This window comes from Carcharodon carcharias, chromosome 13 (genome assembly GCF_017639515.1).
Source record: "Carcharodon carcharias isolate sCarCar2 chromosome 13, sCarCar2.pri, whole genome shotgun sequence".
Lineage (NCBI taxonomy): Eukaryota > Metazoa > Chordata > Chondrichthyes > Lamniformes > Lamnidae > Carcharodon > Carcharodon carcharias.
The window spans coordinates 127,589,867-127,607,715 of NC_054479.1; the positions used below are offsets into that span (position 1 = coordinate 127,589,867).

Sequence of the window (17,849 nt, forward strand, 5' to 3'; positions counted from 1 at the left end):
TATTAAGTCCCATTCCTGTCATTCCTGGCCTGCTTACATCCTTGTCCTCCGAAGCACTGATTTCAAAATCATCCCACTTGTTTATAGTAAGTTTCAGTAAGAAAAGAGCCCATGGTTTTCGAGGCAAGGTACTAGCATGGATAGAAGATTGGCTGTCTGGCAGGAGGCAGAGAGTGGGGATAAGGGGGTCCCTCTCAGGATGGTGGCCGGTGACTAGTGGAGTTTCGCAGGGGTCAGTGTTGGGACCACAACTTTTCACTTTATACATTAATGATCTAGATGAAGGAACTGAGGGCTCCTGGCTAAGTTTACAGATGATACAAAGATACGTGGAGGGACAGGTAGCATTGAGGAGGCGGGGAGGCTGCAGAAAGATTTGGACAGGTTAGGAGAATGGGCAAAGAAGTGGCAGATGGAATACAACGTGGGGAAATGTGAGGTCATGCACTTTGGTAGGAAGAATGGAGGCATAGAATATTTTCTAAATGGGGAGAGAATTCAGAAATCTGGAGTGCAAAGGGACTTGGGAGTCCTAGTCCAGGATTCTCTTAACGTTAACTTGCAGGTTGACGTGGTAGTTAGGAAGGCAAATGCAATGTTGGCATTTATTTCGAGAGGACTAGAATATAAAAGCAGGGATGTGCTGCTGATGCTTTATAAGGCTCTGGTCAGACCACATTTAGAATATTGTGAGCAATTTTGGGCCCCGTATCTCAGGAAGGATATTCTGACCCTGGAGAGGGTCCAGAGGAGGTTCCCGAGAATGATTCCAGGAATGAAAGGCTTAACATAAGGAATGTTTGAGGGTCTTTACTCGATGGAGTTTAGAAGGATGAGGGTGGATCTGATTGAAACTTACAGAATACTGAAAGGCCTGGATAGAGTGGATGTGGGGAAGATGTTTCCGTTAATAGGAGAAACTAGGACCCGAGGGCACAGCCTCCAGAGTAAAGGGAAGACCTTTTAGAACAGAGATGAGGAGAAACTTCTTTAGCCAGAGTGGTGAATCTATGGAATTCATTGCCTCAGAAGGCTGTGGAGGCCAGGTCATTGAGTGTATTTAAGATCGAGATAGATAGGTTCTTGATTGGTAAGGGGATCAAAGGTTACGGGGAGAAGACGGGAGAATGGGGTTAAGAAACTTATCAGCCATGATTGAATGGCGGTGCAGACTCGATGGGCCGATTGGCCTAATTTCTGCTCTTATGTCTTATGGTCTTTATGTACTTTCTTCATCCAATTTCCTCTCACTACATCCCTGATCCTCCTCCACCACCAATGACAGCAACTTGCATTAATAGTGCATATTTAAACTTGAAAAGGCTCCAAGTAATTTCACAGAAGAGGAAGGAGACAACATGGGCATTGAGCAAAAGGAGATATTAGATTGGATGATCAAAAACGGTCATGGAGATTGATTTTTAAGGAGAAGAGGACAAGCAGAGATGTTTAGGGAAGGAATTCCAGAACTTTTGGCGGAGGCGACTGAAGATACAGCCATCAAAAATGTGGTTAAATTAGGGGACTTTCTGAGTTTGGAGCACTGTGTGTTGCTCTCTCACCTCCCTTCAATCTTCAGGCATCACAGCTATATATCATCTTTTTATATCTGTATGCAGTATTTTAAGTAGCCAAGACACCAAGAAAACACTGCTCTTCTTCAAAATGTTGGCACAGGATATTTTACGTCCACCTGAGAGAGCATTAGGGGCTTCAGTTGAACGTCCCATCGAAAAGATGGTACCTCCTGAGAGTGCAGCACTCCTTCGGTACTGCACTAATGTTGGCCTAAATTTTATGCTCAAGTCTCTAGACTTAAACCTACAACATTTTGATTCAGAGGCCAGAATGCTATCACTTAGCCTCAGCCTACACCAAATAATAGACAAAACGAGAATAAATGAGTAACAAAATAACCTATTTGGAGATATAGCATAAAAATAAACAGAGTTCCATTAAATTCAATGTGTTTAGATTCCATATGCCCCTATTGATCGTAAAATCAACCCTCAGATTTTGTTGGATATTGTCTTTGCAACTTAATTATTGCCAACGTGGCACCATCATGTGATGGAGTCATGGCAGCTGCAATCCCGCCCCTTTGACGTCACGGGAAAGCGGTCCATCCCCGCCCTAAGCGCGGTGCATTGTGGGGATTGAATTCCCACCTGTCAATCAGGCCGCAAAGCCGGGGAGAGGCTGCGTACAACAACAGGCGTCTCTTGAGCACCCAGTGAGTTTAACCAGGGTTTGCATCTTCTCTTCTGGTCATGTGAATTTGTATGATTACGAAAAGTTGAAAGTAGATCATTTTACAAAGAGATAAAGTGAAGAACGTTTCACGTTGAAAAATGTGTCTTTACACTGAGGGTGGAGGTGGAATATGGAGCTCTTCCCCACAACAGAGAAACAGGAAGAACCAGTCCCCTGCTGCAGTTTCCGTCGTTGAATGGTTTATCTGTGATCTAACTCCACATACCGGCCTTTAGCCCTTGCTCTAATGCGTTTGGTTAACGAAAATCTATCAATTTCATTGTGAAATTACTGCTTGATCAAGCATCAATTCCATACTTCTATCACGGTTTGTGTGTCCGAGTGTTTCATAATTTCACTCTTGAAAGATCAAGCTCTAATTTTTAGATTATGCCCCCTAGTTGTAAACTCTCCAACCAGTGAAAATAGTTTCTCTCTATCTAGTCTATCAGTCCCTCTTGATATCTTGAAATCTTGGATCAAATCACCCTTAACCTAAATTCCAGGGAATGCACAGTAATTTGTGTAATCGCTCCTTGTAATTTAACCCTTGGGGTCCAGGTATGTCTGGTAAACCGACACTGCATTCCCTTCAAGGCCTTCCTAAGGTGTGGCACCCAGAACTGCTCACTACTGCAGGTGTGGTGTAACCAGGGACTTATATACATGAAGTATGATTTCTATACCTTGAATTCTCGCCCTCTAAAGGCCAGCATTCCATTAGTCTTTTTGATTATTTTCTGTAACTGTTCAAGACATTTTAATGACCTGGACCCCCATAGTCTCCTTGGACCTCCACTGTTTTTGCTTTTTCACCATTTAGAAGTCACTCTGTTCTATCTTTTTTAGGTCCAAAATGAATGATCTCACATTTGCCCTACAATGAAATCATTTTCCACAGCTTTGTCCATTCTTTTAATCTATCAATATCACTTTGTAATATGTTTCCTTCTACAGTGCTTACAATACTGGCTACCTTTGTATCATTGGTAAATCTGGATATGTGGCTTTCTATCCAACCATCAAAGTCATTAACAAACACGGTAAATTGTTGAGGCCCCAACACTGATCCTTACATAATACCACTAGTCACATCCTGCCAATTAGAGAACCTGCTCATTATCCCTGTCTCTACCTCTTGCCTCTGAACCAATTTCCTGTCCATATCAATAATTTGCCTTCATTTTCATGAGCTTTAGCTCTAGCTTACTGTCTCTTTTGAGGGAATTTATCAGATGCCTTCTAGAAGCCCAAATAAATAAAGTCCAAAGATATCTCCCATCTACTAATTTAGTCAACTCTTCAAAAAATTCGGTTAGGTAAGGCACGACCTACCCTTAATTATAGACTCAATCTGTCAAATTTTTTCAATCAAGGTATTCGAAAGGGAGTTAGACTGTTATTTGAATGGGAAGAATGTGCAGGGTTATGGGGAGAAGGCAGGAGAATGGCACTAAGTGAACTGCTCATTCGGAGAGCCGGTGCAGACATGATGGGTTGAATGACCTCCTGCAACACTCCAACGGTTCTGTGGCTCAAGTAATATCCCGATAACAGATGATAGGATAACTGGTTTACAATTCCTTGTTTCTCCTCTGTCACCTTTCTTAAAAAGTGGAGTGACCTGCACAATTTTCCAATCTATAGGAGTTGAAAGAATGTTGGAATATTAGGGAATCTCAGTGACTTCTTTTAAAACCCTAGGATGGGAACCATCTCAACCTCTGGATTTGTCACTCTTTACTACCAAGCAGAGTATGGAAATTATTGAAATTATTTAAGTAGAAGAACATAAAGAGAATGGGCAGTGCAATATTAAAAGGTATGGGGAGTGGGATTAGACTCAATAGGATATTAAAAGGTATGGGGAGTGGGCTTAGACTAGGTGGAATATTAAAGGGTGTGGGGGGTTGGATTAGACTCAGTAGGATTTTAAAAGGTTCGGGGAATGAGCAACAAGGTTGGGTATCTCACTGCTCATAGATGAATTCTGATCATCCTAAGGTTTGAATGTAGATTTCCTTTTAAGAAAATATTGATTGGACAATGCCACATTCTGGCCTTTCACACACAAACAATTTGCATTTTATATAGCACCTTTAACATAGAAATTTACACGATAGAATGCAAGTGGTAGAGTTTTGGATGAGTTGAATGTTTGAGGTTGGCCAATGACAATGTTGGAGATGGCAAGCTTTGAACTGGCAGAGGTAAGGATGAGAGCTTGAATGGCAGTCTAGTTAAGATGGAACAAAGGGAGGCACAATTTCAGAATGGAATAGGCAGTCTCTGGTGATGGATTGTAAGAATTGAAGTTTAACTTGTATTCAAACAGGATACTGAGGCCACCCACTTTCAGGTGGGTGTCCAAGATTGGATGTCAGATGAGTAGTCTGACAGCAGAGAGGCAGTGGAGAGATTGAGAGGTGGTGGAGAGCTGTTGCTGAGTGTTGTCAGCGTATGTGTGGAAGGTAACTAGAAGGGGCAATATATAGTTGAGTGCAAAGTAGCTGCTAATTGAACAGGCACAAACTGTTGAGGTATTTTACTGGATATTAAGGACTTATCTCTGAATCGGACATGTTGCTGCCTTCAGTGGCCAGTAAAATTCATATGGAACAGACAAGAATAGTGTAGTTATGTTCCTGTTTCACAAGCGCACAATGACACTTTACTGAAATCCCAGTGAGAACAGAGAAGGATGCCTCATAAAACATTGAGGACAGTGGAATCATGACCTGAGGTCTCCCTCTAGAGGTGGAACTTGAATAGTGTTGCCTATTAACTGGAAATCATTCTTCTGTGACAAAAATGCTGATAATCTTGCTGTTGTACTGTGTTAGACATGTGAGATATTGCATAATTGTCACATATGCTCTCTCCTTAGGCAGAGTCATGAATTTTGAAAAGTTTTTTTGCAATGTGCAGTTACATTCTACAAGTGTTAAACCCTTCAATTCTGCTTTATTTTCTCTGGCCACCAGCCAGTTCTCATGGTGTTGGAATAATTGTCTCAAAAGTTTGATTCCCCCCACCCCACCTCACCCCCACCACCCCCTATCATTGAGAATTCAATATCCATGTGTTAGCTTCTCTTTGAGTGGGGTATTTCCTAATCTTACTTCCCTGTCCTATAAAGAGAGAGAAGTGAGGTGAGAGTGACTGCCCTTGACAATGTGGCATCAAGGAATCCGAGCAAAACTGGAGTCAGTGGGAATTGTGGGGAAAACTCTCTGCTGATTGGAGTTATACCTAGCACAAAGGAAGATGGTTGTGGTTGTTGGACGTCAGTCATCACAGATCCAGGACTTCACTGCAGGAGTTCCTTGGGATAGTGTCCTTGGCCTCACCATCATCAGCTGCTTCATCAATGACCTTCTATCATAAGGTCAGAAGTGTGGATGTTTGCACACTGTTCAGCACCATTCACGATTCCTCAGGTACTGAAGCAGTCCATGTCCAAACGCAGCAAGACCTGGACAATATCCAGGCTTGGGCTAACAAGTGTCAGGCAATGACTATCTCCAACAAGAGAGAATCCAACCATCGACCCTTGATGTTCAATGGCATTACCATCACTGAATCCCCCACTATCAACATCCTGGGGGTTACCATTGACCAGAAACTGAACTGGACTAGCCATATAAATACTGTAGCTTCAAGAGCAGGTCAGAGCTAGGAATCATGCGATGAGTAACTCACCTCCTGACTCCCCAATGCCTATTCACCATCTACAAGGCACAAGTCAGAAGTGATGGAATACTCCCCACTTGCCTGGATGAGTGCAGCTCCCACGACATTTAAGAAGCTTGAACACCGTTCAGGACAAAGCAACCCACTTGATAGGCATCAAATCCACAAACATTCAATCCTTCCACCACTGACACACAGTAGCAGCAGTGTGTACCATCTACAAGATGCAAGAATTCGCCAAGAGTCCTTCAACAGCACCATCCAAACCCACGACCGCTCCCATCTAGGAGGACAAGGGCTGCAGATAGATGGGAACACCACCACCTGGAAGTTCCTTTCCTAGTCACTCACCACGACATAGAAATATATCACCATTCCTTCACTGTTGCTGAGTCAAAATTCTGGAACTCCCTTCCTAACAGCACTGTGGGTGTACCTACACCACATGGACTGCAGTGGTTCAAGAAGGCAGCTTACCACCGCCACCTCAAGGACAATTAGGGTGGACAATAAATGCTGGCCCAGTCAGCGAAGCCCACATCCCATGAATGAATTTAAAAAAAAGTAGCCTCCTGATTCAGATGTTGATGGAATCCATGGAAATGATGTGTGCTCTGTTTTAACTGAAGGAGAGAAGCACTGAATAAACTTCCAGTGCATGTTTGTTAGTTCTTGACAAATCTTTAACCAGATTAATTGTAATTATGTCTCATAAAGTGAATTCCATCTGTAGCTAGAGTTATGGACTCAATCTTCATGCTAGATCATCATGTCTTGAAAGTGACTCTGTTGCACAATGCTAAATGTTTCTATCTCTTAAGCCAGCCATTCTTGAAGCCAATTTAGACCCAGGTTGTTGGCTTTGTTTCCCTGAGCTGCAAGAAAAATCAGGATCCTATTCCCGATTGTCCAATGGCTCTGTGGTGTACAGAAACACAACTCCATGTTGGGATCCTCTTGTCCTTGCCATCAAATCAAATGCACCACTAGTGGTGTTTACATGTGCTTAGATATCTGGCATGGTTCCGTGGGTAGCACTCTCATCTCATAGTGCTACCACTAAGCCAGAAGGACAATGGGATCAAAACTCTTCTCTCTGCTACGTGTAAGGATCCTTCATGAAATTAATTTGAAACTTCAACCAGCAGTTGATGAATTCAAGTTCATTTTAGAAATTTGAGCAAAAATTCCAGACTGACACTCCAGCTGCAGTACTTGAGGGAGTGCTGCACTGTCGAGGTGCCATCTTTCAGATTCGATTTGAAACAGAAGTAGCTGCCCACTCAAGTGGATATAAAAAAGTCCATGGCAGTATTTTGAGAAAAAGTAGAGGAGGTATCCCATGTGTCCTGGCCAATATTTATCCCTCAACCAACATCACCTAAACAGTTACCTGGTGACCATCTGTGTTCAAATTGTGTACTGTGTTTCCCACAACAGTCACTACACTTCAAAAAGTACTTCATTGGCTCTAAAGTGCTTTGGGGTATTCTGAAGTTGTGAAAGGTCCTATATAAATGCAAGTCTTTTAACACGTAATCAATGTGCCCTCTAAATTGCGTACATGCCCAACAGCATTGGAGGTATTGTCTGGGCCTAGTACTGTGTTAAATACAGCGAATTTTAAAGTGTGTAAAAAACATTTAAAGTACTGAACATAACAACAAAATTTTAATGGGGATATTGCTTATGATAAAGAATCACAACTCAACCTCAGCTATTGCTGTTTGATCCAGTTCTGATCAGGCTCTTTCTGTGTTGAGTATCCTGGCAGCAAGCCCACCCTGTTCGAGGGCAGTGTATAACTTTTTTCAGACTCACTGTGCCTCCCCTTTGGGTTGGAGAGCCCTGTTTCATCGTGCAGAAGTTGAGGATCTTCTTGTGATGGTTCTTCCCACAGGTACTGGTAGAGATTCAGAGCGACAATGGCTGGAAAGGAGGCTGTAGCACAGTGTGATGTACCTGTTACCATCCTTGAGAATCGGATCAAAGCTGCCAAGGACCCTGAGGAGATGGCAAAGCTTCAGAAAGACCTGGACCAGCTCCTTGAGGTAACTGAACATGGGGTGGGGTTCCTCCCCTGCACACCCCTCCACCAATGGTGCTTCCTCCCTTCAAAGCCAGTGACTGAATGTTACTATTTGGTGATGGACTAGGAAGTGATGGGACTGGATGCTCACTGGCAGGCTGCAGGCAGGCAGCTCACTGACTTAGCGATGGAGAGTGCTACCACCAGACAGCTCTCCATCCTTGGGACTTTTACAAGGTTTCTACAGGAGAGGAATAAAATAGTGGAATCTAATTTCGCAGTCCTTTACAGGCTGTTGGGGTATAATTAAACAGATCCATTATTTTACAGACAAGAGAGCTGATCCGACAGACAGTGCAGCAGATCGTTAGACTGGCTATGGACTCCGAAGAACAGGCCGAACGCGTGCTAACCACAAACCAGCGCCTCACAGAGCGGGAAAACTATTATGCTGTGGTGGAGTATTTCCGGGTTCACTGCTTCGACTGGCACAAGCGAGAGGTACGTCTGTGACACTGGCATTTAGTGATGGACCAACAGAACAACAACAATAGGATCAGGCGAAGACCATTGGCCCCTCGAGCCTGTTCCACCATTCAATACGATCATGACTGATCTGTGGCCTAAATATATAGCCACCTAGGTTTCATATCCCTTAATACCTTTGGATAACAAAAATCTATCAATCTCACATTTAACATTAATAATTGACCTAGCATCATTTCTACCATCCTTTGTACAAATGTTTCCTAATTTCACTCCTGAAAGGTCTGGCTCTAAATTTTAGACCATGATCCCTAGTCCTAGGCTGCTCAATCAGCAGAAAGTTTATTTCTATCCATCCCATCTACTGCTCTTACTTCCTTGAAAACTTCAATTGAATCATTCCTCAAACTTCTAAGTTTCAGGGAATGTAATGCTACTTTGTGTAATCCCTCTTCATGATTTAACCGTTGGAGTCCAGATATCACTCTGGGAAATCTACATTCCACTTCTTCCCAGGCTAATAGATCCTTCTTAAAGTTTGGTACCCAGAATGCCCCACAATACTGCAGTTGTGATCTAACTGGGCCTTTGTATATCTGAGGCACGATTTTACCCCCTTGTATTCTTGTCCTCTAGATACAATGGCCAGGCATTCCATTAGTTTTTTTGATTTTCTGTACCCGTTCATGATATTTCAATGATCTATGTACCTGGATCCCCAAGTCTTTTTGGAGTATCATGTGCAATTTTCCAACCTAAAAGAATGTTTCCTGAATCAATAGAACTGTGAGGGATAATTCAGAAGTAAAATGCTGCACATACTGGAAATCTGTATTAAAAACTGAAAATTCTGGAAATACTCAACAGGTCTGGCAGCACTGTGGAGAGAGAAACAGAGTTAACGTTTCAGGTCAATGACCTTTCATCAGTTCTCACTTACTTCCTTTAAACCCTGGGTTGGAAACTATCTGGTCCTGAGGATTTGTCACTCTTTAGTGCCATTATTTGCTTCATCACTGTTGTTTTGTTTATGTTAATCATTGTGAGTCCCTGATTCGACAATAATTACCTTAGGGTTTCTGACAAGCTTCCTGTACTGTAAACACTGACACAAAGTAATTATTAAAAATGTCTGCCATTTCTTTGTCATTCTTATGTTTAATTGTTTAAAAAGTTGTGTTGATTTTGATATCCTTTGCGAGTTTCTTTTCATACTCCCTTTTTGTAGCTGTTACTGTTTATTTTATCACCATTTGCTGTTCTTTGTAATTTTCCAGTTATTGGGATCTGTACTTTTTTTTGCACTTTTGTATGCTTTTTCTTTTAGCTCTATGTTGTCTCTTAACTCTCAATTCATCCATGGGCACTGCTTTTGGTCAATAGAGCGTTTTCCCCTTGGGAGCATAAACTAGTTCTGCACCAGATTAAATTAATTTTTAATGAATGTATGTGCACTACAGCCATTACTGACCCTCATCTTGTTCAATATCCACTTTCCAATCAGTGTCACTGGACCAAGAGTAGGTGAGTGGACTCTAATCGATTTTCTCCCTCTCTAACCCTGGCTGAGATCAATTGGATTAATATAGAATGGGATTGAATGCGGAATATCCTGGTCTGCACCTTGGTTCCACATCATTTACCTTCAGACCATTGGAGGAATCATACAAAACCCAAGTTATTGGGGCAAAACATTGCAATGTAAGATATCATGAACCCACTGCTATCTTCTTCACGAGAAATAGATTTCAAACATTAGAAATTTAACTTCATGATTAGACTATTATTGTTAATTATTTCTGTTCCGAGTACAGACCATTGTGCCCACACAGGCTGGGAAAGAGCTATCCAGCCTAATCCCACTTTCCAGCTCTTGGTCTGTAGTCCTTTACCTTATGGCACTTCAAGTGAATATCCAAGTACATTTTAAATACAATGAGGGTTTCTGTCTTTACGACCATTTCAGGCAGAGAGTTCCAGACCCCAACCACTCTCTGGGTGTAAAAGTTTCTCCTCAACTCCCCTTCAATCCTTCTACTAATTACTGAAAATTGATGCCCTTAGTCAATGACCTCTCTGTTAAGGAAAGTAGATCCTCCCTATCCATTATCATAATTTAATACCCTTCAATTAAATGTCTCCTACAGCCTCCTCTGCTCCCAAGAATGCAAACTCAGGCAATCTAATCTTTTCCCTTGGCTAAAATTCTCCAGTCCTGGCAACATCTTTGTAAATCTTCTCTGTACTTTCTCTAGTGCAATTATATTTTTCATATAATGTGGTGACCAGAACTCCACGTAGTCCTCTAGTTGTGGCATAACTTGTGTTTTGTACCATTCAAGTATAACATCCCTGTTCCTACATTTTATGCTTTGACTAATAAAGGAAAGTATCCCATATTCCTTCTTAACCACCTTATCCTTTGTCCTGCACCCTCACTGATCTGTGGCCATGCACTCCAAGGTCACTCTGTTCCTCTACACTTCAGTACTCTACCATTTATTGTGTTCCCTTGCCTTGTTATCTTCCCTTGCCTTCCCCAAATGTATTACCTTACACTTCTCTGGATTGAATCCATTTTCCTGCCCACCTGACCAATATTAATATTTTTCTGCAGTCAACAACAGTCTTCCTCATTATCAACTACAAGGCTAAATTTTGTATCATGCGCAAACTTCTTAATCATGCCCCCTACATTTAAATCTAAATCATTGATGTACACCACAAAAAGCAAAGAATCTAGTACTGAGCTCTGCAGAATACCTCAAACAGCCTTCCAGCTACAAACATCTGTCGATCTGTCTACTGCATTTGTTGCTCCCAATGTGGTCTCCTCTACATTGGAGAGACCAAACGTAAACTGGGCGACCGCTTTGCAGAACACCTGTGGTCTGTCCGCAAGAATGACCCAAACCTCCCTGTCGCTTGCCATTTTAACACTCCACCCTGCTCTCTTGCCCACATGTCTGTCCTTGGCTTGCTGCATTGTTCCAGTGAAGCCCAACGCAAACAAGGAACAACACTTCATCTTCCGACTAGGCACTTTACAGCCTTCCGGACTGAATATTGAATTCAACAACTTTAGGTCTTGAACTCCCTCCTCCATCCCCACCCCCTTTCTGTTTCTTCCCCTTTCCTTTTGTTTTTTCCAATAAATTATATAGATTTTTCTTTTCCCACCTATTTCCATTATTTTTAAATATTTTTAAATCTTTTATGCTCCCCCCACCCCCACTAGAACTATACCTTGAGTGCCCTACCATCCAATCTTAATTAGATAATATCACCAGCTTCAACACCTATGTGTTCTTTTGTTCTGTTGTCTGTAACATCTTTTGATGATCTGCTTTTATCACTGCTTGTTTGTCCCTACAATCACACCACCCCACTCCACCTCTCTCCCCCCCCAACCCCCCCTCCCCCCAAACACACACACACACACACACACACCTTAAACCAGCTCATATTTCACTCGTTCCTTGGATTCATCTAGTTCTGTTGAAGGATCATGAGGACTCGAAACGTCAACTCTTTTCTTCTCCGCCGATGCTGCCAGACCTGCTGAGTTTTTCCAGGTAATTCTATTTTTGTCGATCAGTACCCTTTGCTTCCTGTCCATATGTATGCTAGCACCCTTATATTCATTGTTTTAACTCCCATTCTTGGCTCAAGGAATGTTATATTTCACAAGAGATGGGGGTGGGAGTTGGGAATAGTTAGCAAAATAAAAGGTTCAGACTCTAAATTCATTTAACATTTTAGAGCATCTCTTTGTTGTAAATGGTGTAGAGGGAAGAGTTCCTCTGTAATGGTATGGACACCATGATTAATTGTCCATTTGTGGTTTTATTGTTGCAGTACGAGTATGCTCGTCACCAGCTGAGCGCCTTCGTCAATCTGTGTGAGGAGCGGGTCCCACTGGCACGGTATGGTATCGCCCAACAACCACATACTCGGGCTTTTAAATTGAAGGGAACCTGAATTCCATTTGATAGTTGTGCAGTGGTGGTGGGGGGGAGAGTCATTTTTAACAGAAACCCTTACAGACAATAGTCAGTAGGTAGTTTGTATGTCATCTTAATTTTAAGCTAATGTTTAATGAAAGGTTTGATATTATGAAGCATTAAGGAAGAATGCAACATAATACAAGGAGACATTAGAAAACATGCAGACTGGGTAATCTGGCAAATAAACTTTAACGTACATAAATATGAGGTGGTGTGCAGAAACATCACTTACACCTTATAAAGTAAGAAAATGAATGGTGCAGAAGAGCAAAAGGATCTCGGGTTAAAGGTGAACAAATGTTGAAAGCAGTATCACAAGTTATCAAAACAATTGAAAATGCTCACAAACCACTGGGATTTATTTTTTGGGATATGAAAGACAAAAATGTTGAAGCTATGCTAAACTTGGGTCAGGCTGCACTTGGAGCACTGTGTACATTTCTGGTCTCCATACTATAAAAAGAACTGGAGAAAGTGCAAAAAAGATGTGCCAGAATGGGACCAGAACTGAGAGATTACAGCTACTGGTAAAGGTAACAGGTTGGGACATTTTTCTTTAGAAAAGAGACAACTTGGAGGAGACTTGATCGAGTCTTTAAAATTATGAATGGGTTGGACAGTATAAATGTGGAGATCATTTGAGGGAGATTCCTAAACTAGGGGCCATAAATACAAGATGATTACCAATAAATCCAGTAGGGAAATTAGGAGAAACTTGTTCACTGAAAGAGTGTTAGAATGTGGAACTCGCTACAACAGGCAGTGGTTGATGCAAATAGCTTAGATGCTTTCAAAAAGAAACTATATGTATTGCATGAGGGAGAAACAAAATCAAAGGATATGCTGACAGGCTGAGATGAGACAGTTTCTTATTTCCATGGAGAATGGAAGGAGACACATGTGGAGCATAAACACCAAGAGAGACTAATTAGGTCCAGTGGCCTGATTCTGAGCTGTGCATTCTATGTAATTTTATATAATTAAACTGTTCTAAGGCTGTTTACCAAGAATAAATGGGGTAATCTCTATTGTACAAATATTGAGAAGCTGTAACCGCAACAAGAAGGGTTATCTCAGTCATTACCAACCTGAATTACTCACCTAGAAACTGGGAGACCAGAAATCATCTTCCAATCTAAGTCAACACCAAACTTGGTCTTGAAGCAGGGTAACCTGGGCATTCCAATTGGATATAACGAATTGTTCCATGTCTTTTGCTTTGTTAGTTCTGGGCTTTCCAAATTGGAGAGCCTGTCAGTGGATTAAGAAAGAGTATTGATGTTCTATCACCAGGTGTCAATAGAATACACAGTGTACATGGCTTACACAACAAACTAAAAACGCTGGGAAGCAGGTAATATACTTACTTTAAGAAGTCTCCACTTTGTCAAATTGAGTCTAATAAAGCTTTCTGAAAATTGGAATTTGGGGGGGGTCAATGGAGATCTCATCTCAGTCTTGTATTCCTCTCTGCTGGACAGCCAGGTCCTTCAAATCATCAGATTGTAATAGAAGTTTTTCCCTACTTGGACTTGAGTGGTGCATCTGCTTGCAAAATAAATAAGAAATAAAATACTGCAGATGCTGGAAACCTGAAATAAAAACAGAAAATGCTGGAGAGCAAAATTGCTCAGCAGGGCAAGGAGCATCTGTGGAGAGAGCAGCAGAGATACCATTTCAGGTCAATGATCCTTCATCAGAACTCTGAAAGGTCATCAACCTGAAACATTAACTCTGTCTCTCCATGGAGAGACCTGCTGTACAATTCTGCAGAATAAATAACTACTTTAAGATGTTTTCTGTGTTTTTTCTCTGTACGTGAGCTGCATTGCATTCACTCTGTGTCTTTGAACAGGATCAAGGAAACCATTGACCAAGTGAGTGAGAAGCTGAAGAAATGACAATGTGGAACCCCCTCCCCTCCATTTAGTTGAGACCAGGATCTCCCTCTCTCAACTCCTTGTGTCTTCCAATTAGAGTCAAAACTTTTAAAGCTGGTAGCTTCTCTCTCTCTCTCTGGTGCTGCTGGTTAGACGACATTATTCAGAATAACTGGACAGGGGATCGCTACAGACCAGCAAATCACTTGATGCAAACTGCAAAGAACCCTAATACTTTTTAGTCTATAAAATGTGCACTGAAAGTATGAACACTTAGTATTTATAAAGCAAATTACATTATATACATGCTTTGTTATTTTAATACATGCTCATTAGTAATGGTGCTGATCAAGCTCAAGGTCACTAGATATGCCGAAAGACAGAGTTAAAACCATCTTCCATGCCCATTGTACGCTGCAGTTTACAGTTTAGGTCCTGTATTGATGGTCTGAAAGATAAACAGCTTGGTTACCTGATGGATGCACCAGTCAGCTAGCTCGATCACTCAGCTTCAAGGATCAGTTTGCTTTTGGTACAAAGGTCTTTTGTTGTTACTGGGACACTGTCTTTATGTAGATGATGAACTTCTTTGGAAGGGTAGAGGAGAAGTTTACTCTTTCACAGTGAAAGCATGAGGCTGTTGATTCGGTGAATGGTGTCATTCCATTGTCCATTTTCAAACAAATGAAAATATTTCAGGAAAATCACTTTTTGAAGATTGTGTCACTTTAAAATGCCAACATTTTCAGGAACATGAAAAATGTATTGGGGTCAAATATCCTTTTCCTTTTTGATTATTTTTTATCATATTCTGTGATGTCATCTCTTTCCAAAAATGCATCCAGTTTCTTTGCCAATTCATTTTTACCAGCTCCTTTAGTTGTTTCATTAAATTCATTAACTCTTTGAGTGAACACGTTTTGCCCAGCGTTTCTTCTCTGTGTATGCAGATTCTATCTTTCTATGAATTGGGCTCTCTAATTTTTAATTTGGGTCTCTGGATATTTGAACTTTTCATTGCAGTTGACATTTTGCCTGGCTGAGCTTCACACTTCAGCTTCATTCTCGAAAATTTTGATTCAATCAAAGTCTCTTTTCAAACAGGCCCAATCTTTCCTCTTCACTTGGTGGCAGGGATCCCATTGGACTGTCCACATCACCTTCCCATTCCTCAGATTACACAACAAAGATGCAGAATGAGAAAAGGCCATTCAGCCCATCAAGTTTATTCCACTTGAGTCCATGCCTGATTGGATTATCAAGAACCTCTGTCCCACAATACCTGTCAACGTCCCCAAATTAGAAGGCATCAATTTCCTTCATCGAGCTCCCTCAGCGATTTAAAAACAATCAGTGCCATTAATATCTCTCTAACCGTTCAATCTCCATTCTCAACAGATATGGACACAGCTCAAATTAAATGTCAGTTGGTCCCAAATCAAACCTCTGGGGAACTATTTCTAATCTTGTACCTTGTAGCCTAGGAATGCAGTATCGTGACCAAATTGCCCAGTTTGGTCTACTTTACTCTGCCCACATTGCCCAGCCTGGTTTATTTGAATGAGTGTAGAACTAGAGGTTTGAGCAAGTTAAACAGTTCATTTATTTCCACCTCTTTGATACCTTTCATTAGTTTGAAGGGTGTGTCATGTCTCCTTTGAACACCTTTAATTATTGTACCTAACCTTGTTCTTCTCTGCACTAGTCCCTGAGCCCTTATTGTACCTGTAGAATTTGTGCTTTAGCTCATATGAAGCCTCTGATACTCTGGTAGAAAATATCCTATATTTTGGAAACTGCTATAACAGTTTCATAGATATGCAAAAAAAACTTCTTTTCAAAATTTTGTGCTGACCTTCATTTCTCCCTCATCCTTCACATCCACAATGTAAACCAACCCAATTCATCTGACACCCACCATCGAGCTCTTTTTAAAACTCTTTTAAATACTGTTACCTTTTCTGATACCAATTTCTATTCTATAGGTTTTGGGGTTGGTTAGGACACATCATCTAGGCTAACAATTCAGGGCACTACTGAGAGAGTGCTGTTTTGGTGAAAGTGTCATCTTGCAGGTGAGATGCTGAATCGACCTATTGAGATGAATGTAAAATATCCCGTGGAAATATCTGAAGTGTAAAGCAGGAATTCCTGGATGATATTCATCCCTCGACCAACAAGACTGATTTACTGGTCTTTCATCCCATCTGCTGTTTATTGGACCTTGCTGTGTGCAAACATTTCCCTATAGTGACCACACTTTAGAAGTAATTAATTATCTGGAAAGCACTTTAGGATACCCCAGGGTCATGAATATTAAATAAATGTAAAGCTCACTAGCTTAGTTTTAAGTAAATTAAATGACTTGGCAATTGTTCCAATTGGTTTTATTTGTGTTGTTCTTCAATCTTTTATTCATTGACCTACTAACTGCATTTTAAGTTTTAAAAAACAATTAAAACTTTTAAATACTTGGAGTAAAAGTGCAACTGTTTTTATTGAACCTAGTGTGGGAGAACTGAGATTTGCAACAACTAACTCCTATAAAAGGAACTAGGTTGGTATCTATTAAGAAGCAGGGTTGAGGTGTATATATATTTTTTTTGTAGTGTCAGATGTAGGTCTTTGGTAACATTCTTGCTTATGAGTCAGAAGGTTGTGGGATCAGGTTTCGCTCCAGAGACTAAAATCTAGACTTAGTCATGGTGCCAATTCTGAGGGACAGCTTCACTCAGAGGTGACATCTTTCAGATGAGACATTAAACTAAAGTCCTGTCTGCTCTCTCAGGTGGATTTAAAAAATTGAATGAGACTATTTCGAAGCAGAGCAGAAGTGTTCTCTCTAGAGTACTGCATAATGTTTAAAGCTCACCCAAGATCAATGAAAACAGATTATCTGATCATTATCACATTGCTGTTTGTGGGATCTTGTGTGAAAATTAACTCTTATGTTTCCAGATTTTCACTCTGCTTTGAGTAAAGACGTGTTTTCTGCTCTCACACCCCTAGCTTTGTGTCTTAGCTTTAATTTTAAGGTTATGTCCCCATGTTCTGGACTCTCCTGCCAGAGGAAATAGTCTCTCTCTATCTATCCTATTAATTCACGTAATCATCTTAAACATCTCAATTAGATCGCCCCTCAATCTTCTGTATTCAAGGGAATACAAACATAGTCTCTGTAACCTGTTCACATCATTCAACCCTTTTGGCCCTGGTATCATTCTAGTGAAGTTGCACTGCATCCCCTTGTATTCTTCCTGAGTTGCAGTGCTCAGAACGGAACACAGTACTACTGCACTGTGAGCACCTTTGGATCTGAATGGATAGTTGGTCCTGGATTTTTAAACAAGTAGCTATACTCGGATTTAACTGAGAAGCGCCAGGAATAAGGGAAATTTAGGGCCAATATAATAAAGTCGGTTAAGGAGAGCATTGCTGGAGAAAGAGGATGACCCAGAGGGTTCAAGGCCAGAATCAATTTGGCTAGAGCTAAGGAACAAA

At 41.1% G+C, this 17,849-nt stretch overlaps 1 protein-coding gene across 1 annotated transcript; it reads left to right on the forward strand.

Moving 5' to 3' along the window:
- The first annotated feature begins 2,109 nt into the window (after positions 1–2,109).
- LOC121286300 (legumain-like) lies at positions 2,110–16,825 on the forward strand. Its single transcript, XM_041203362.1, has 5 exons — positions 2,110–2,233; positions 7,847–7,997; positions 8,306–8,476; positions 12,320–12,387; positions 14,324–16,825. The coding sequence occupies exons 2-5, from the start codon at positions 7,872–7,874 to the stop codon at positions 14,367–14,369; spliced, it is 411 nt and encodes a 136-aa protein (XP_041059296.1). The 5' UTR covers positions 2,110–2,233; positions 7,847–7,871; the 3' UTR covers positions 14,370–16,825.
- Positions 16,826–17,849: the final 1,024 nt, after the last annotated feature.